Raw genomic sequence first — 4,386 nt, forward strand, 5'->3', positions numbered from 1 at the left:
CGCGTCCGGAGCCTGTGCTCCGCAACGGGAGAGGCCACAGCAGAGGGAGGCCCGCATACCACAAAAAAAAAAAAAAAAAAAAAAAAAAAAAAAAAAATCACAAAGTTCTACACCTGAAACTAATATAATGTTATATGTCAAGTTCATCTCAGTTGGAAAAAAAAGAGAATTCTAACTCAGGTCTCTGAGTCCAGTGCTATTTCTACTACTCCACTAAGCTGGAGTACTTTCTTTCATTAAGTTATTTTTCATGGATTATATTTATTTTTATTGCTTCACCATATTTTGGGAATAAATAAGACACATGCACTATTTTTACCGAGAACGTATCCTTTTGGCCTCAGACAGTGGTCTCCCACTCAGACTCAATTATTTCCCCTCAGTTTTGACCTTCCAGGTCCTAGAAAGGCAGTAACTTGAGAGGTGTTTGAAATCTGAATGCAGGTATATTTCCATCTCTGCTGTTGCCAGTGAATGCTAGGGCTGGGTGGGACCTGAGACAGTCTGGTTTCATCCCTTCCCTTTGCAGATGAGAAAACTGCACTCTTAGATGCTGCCGAGACATGCAGGGGATATGAATATGGAAGACTCTAGCATGCTCTAAACTTCATCCACTCCATCAACATCATCGCCGTCCTTATCTCATTCATGGGTACTGCTGATAAAGACGTGGCACTCAGGTTCAGAGGAGTGAGGCTCTGGATTTATTTGGATTAGCTGTGGAACAGCCTCCTTTTGTGAGAAGATTCCAAAGAGCTGCTCCAAATGTAACCTTTTCTATTAATGGACAAGCAAATAAGTTTAGTACTTTTAGGGGTCAAATGTTCACAGAAACTTTCCCAATCAGGGTCATTTTAGTTCAGGCTGACACAAACTCATCTTGGAATACATCTGCACTCTACCAACACTCCATACAAGGTCTTAGCAATCTGTGACCGGAATACAAAAGCAGCTGAAAAATGTCTTGTAAGTGTCCTTACAAATGAAGTCCAGTCCGGCACCCACCGATGGCTGGAGTCCCGCTCAACTGCAGACAGGCTAAGACGTCTGTAGCTGATGGCAGGGGCACAGCTGCTTTGGGACAAAAGATGGGCAAAGAGTGAGGCAGCACAGGGAGGGGCAAAGCTGAGAGGCGGGGCTGGAGTGAAAGTTGAGTCCATCTCCCCCTCCTCTGGTCACTGCTGGGGGGCCTGGCAGGGCTCTGGGGAGGAAAGTATTCTTCATGCTCTTCTGGGTGACATGTAGGTGTTGGGTTCCCATTGGTCAGCTGGAAGCAGTACAAGTGACAGTGTTGGTGAGTGAGAAATGATACCACTGGGGTTTCTGATTTCCACATAAAACTTGCTGACTTTCCTTCTGGTTATGCTGATGGGATAGGAAAGGTCTGGTCTTAGGGGCTGCTGTTAGCCCAGAGCCCAACTCAAACGTGAAGTATGTGATCATCATAAAGCATCAGGCACCCTTGATGGGACATTCCAACAAGATATAAGTATCTGGTCGGGGACTTCCCTGACAGTCCAGTGGTTAAGACTTCACACTTCCACTGCAGGGGGCGCGGGTTTGATCCCTGGTAGGGGAACTAAGATCCTACATGCTGCGCGGCATGGCCGAATTAAAAAAAAAGATTTAAGTATCTGGTCAAGAACACCAATGAATCCATAATCATTTATTGTAAATCACCCATAGTTTACACATTATAAATGGCAAAAATAACACTGCTAAACACCTGCTGGATGAAGTACTTTATTATGACAATTTCTTATTGGCATCACTTCTTCTTCAAAAATTTAAAATTTCAATTTAAACCCTACATCTTCCCTATCTTTGAAGCACTATGTTCGAAGTGCTCTGATGCCGACACGATAAGGCTTTCTTTTGCTCTAACATCTAACACAAAGCGGAACGCTGTCCCATTAATTTGGCATGCTCTTTACAAGGCAACTTAACACACAAATTTCTCTTAAATCCAGAAGCTACATAATGGTCACTTTATGTCTTGCTGCAAGTTCAGTGAAGGCTGCATGCAGGTGAAACATTTGTAGACACTGAGTGCTAGATAACTATTGGTTATTAAGATCTGATTGCCTGGTGTGGAAAATTAATATGCTTATTTAGCAGAAGTAGGTAAAGTACATGCATCAGGTGGCTGGGGTCAATTAGAATATAAATTAGGTGTCTAAACATTTAAATGAGAGTTTCATTTGAGCTTAATTTGATGTCTGCCCCTTCTGAGTTATACACCTTAAAATGACAATAGCAAAGAGAACAAAATCAAACACTTAAAAACAGGAACTGACTTATAGGGTCAGCTGGGTGTACAGCTCGGGACACAAAACTAGCTGAGCAGTGAACAGATCTCTTGAAGCAAAGACAGTAGAGCATTGACAAGCTGGAAACAGGGCAAAAAAATAAGAGAGCCATTTCCTGTGCTCTCATTTTTTTACGTTTTCAGTTCTCCTCCTTAAAAATAACAACACACAAACACACAGTAATTACAAAACACAAACATTCTTTACTATTTAGACCCTCTCTTTTGTCTTCTACCCTGCCTCTCTGCTGCTTCAGATAGTCTGTTTAAAAATAATGCTGCGTTAACTGGTAGAAAAAGAAAACAAGGCTCTTCTGAATCGCACTGAAAGAATATTAAATTCCTTCATCCTGTCAGGGTTAACATCTCGTACAAGCACATGACGATGTATGTTTGACATACTGTAGCTACGGCGATTAAATCACATGTCTACGTTCTAGTGTTAAATCATAGTTACATTGACTTTTAAAAAAATTCTTTTCATTGAGAGTTGTATCTTGATATTAGTTTGAGACAAACAAAAAATTCCCAAACCGCGTAGACTCCGTTCCCTCCCCACCCTGTACCCCCTCCCACGAACCAATGAACAAGATAAGTGTAGTAACAAAGGCCATGAACCGAGGCGTTGACAGCGGACGTGGATAGCGGTTCCAGGGTCAGGCGCTGCCCTCTCCAGTTCTGGCTTTCCGGGCTTCGATCATCGGCTTGGTTGCCCGTTTGCGGTCAGTGGCCAGCCCCAGCCAACACATGAAGTCAATGAACCAGGTGGTTGGGTTGAAATTTAAGCCAAATTCACTCGCAGAGTAGTCAAAGGGAAAGGTGTGATGGTAGTTATGGAAGCCTTCACCTGGAAGACAAAGTGGGCTTGAAATAACCCAATCAGCATCTCTCTGTAGAGCTTTCTAAAAATCACTCATTTATTGCAAGACACTGTGTCAGGCTCCAGTGGGAAGCAGAAGACTTGCTGTCTGCCCTTAGGAAGCGTTCACTCAATTGGCTAGACAATCTCAACAGGAACAGAAAAATAACAATAATCAGCACAGAGTCTCAAGAGTAATTTTCCCTGTGGATTGGTGACATGCTCCCACGACTTCAGAGCTGTACTTCTTAAGCTAAATGCCAAATGGCTGATAACAGATCATCATTTTGATGTATGTTCATAAAAGGAAAATAGCCTCTGTGGACTGAAGTAATTAAAGGAAGACTTCTTGGAAGAGCTTGGAAGAGATAAATGATAATCATTCTGATAGGTGAGTGAATTAAGGAGTTGGATCTTTAAATATCCAAAATCTGCCTATATATTATTCTACCCCTCACAGTGAGTAGCTTTTCCTCCCTTACTTTTTCCCTTCACTAAGCTGTGTTCAGGAAAAGTCTCAGGGATTCTTTCATTTGTTTTCTTGTAAAAAAAACAGCTTTATTGAGATATAATTTACCATACAATTCACCCATGTAAAGAATACAATTTAATGGCTTTTGGTGTATTCACTGAGCTGTGCATGCATCGCCACAATGAATTTTATAGCATTTTCATTACCTAAAAAGACACCCCACTCCCCTTAGCTGTTGGCCCCTAACCATCCCCCCCTCCCTCCAGCCCTTCTTTCTTTCTCTGTGTTGGTTAATTTTACATGTTAACTGGACTGGCCAAAGAGTGCCCAGATTAAACTTTATTTCTGGGTGTGTCTGTGAGGGCGTTTCTGGATGAGATTAGCATTTGAAGCAGTGGACTCAGTAATGTAGATGGTCCTCCTCAAGGTTGAGTGGGCATCAGCCAGTCCCTTAAGGGCCTGAATAGAACCAGTGGTGGAGGAAGGAGGAATTTGCTCCCATTTTCCTGACTCACTGATTGAACATCTATCTCATCTTCTCCTGCCCTCTGACTGGGATTTGCATCATCAGCTCCCCTGGTTCTCAGGCCTTCAGACTCACACTTAAATTATACCACTGGCTTTCCTGGGTCTCCTGCTTGCAGACGGCAGATGGTGGGACTTAGCCTCCATAATCGCATGAACCAATTCCTCAAAATAAATCTCTCTCTCTCTCTCTCTCTCTCTCTCTCTCTCTCTCTCTCTCTC

At 42.7% G+C, this 4,386-nt stretch overlaps 1 protein-coding gene across 1 annotated transcript in view; it reads right to left on the reverse strand.

The window, feature by feature from the left end:
• Positions 1-1,651: 1,651 nt before the first annotated feature.
• Positions 1,652-4,386, reverse strand: part of SCD5 (stearoyl-CoA desaturase 5) — a 154,476-nt gene continuing 151,741 nt past the window's right edge. Inside the window, exon 5 of the mRNA XM_024115413.3 lies at positions 1,652-3,155. Within this exon, the coding sequence (XP_023971181.1) occupies positions 2,965-3,155 (191 nt within the window). The 3' untranslated portion in view covers positions 1,652-2,964. The remainder of the gene's footprint in view (positions 3,156-4,386) is intronic.

The sequence above is a fragment of the Physeter macrocephalus genome, chromosome 7 (assembly GCF_002837175.3).
Source record: "Physeter macrocephalus isolate SW-GA chromosome 7, ASM283717v5, whole genome shotgun sequence".
In the NCBI taxonomy this organism is placed as follows: domain Eukaryota; kingdom Metazoa; phylum Chordata; class Mammalia; order Artiodactyla; family Physeteridae; genus Physeter; species Physeter macrocephalus.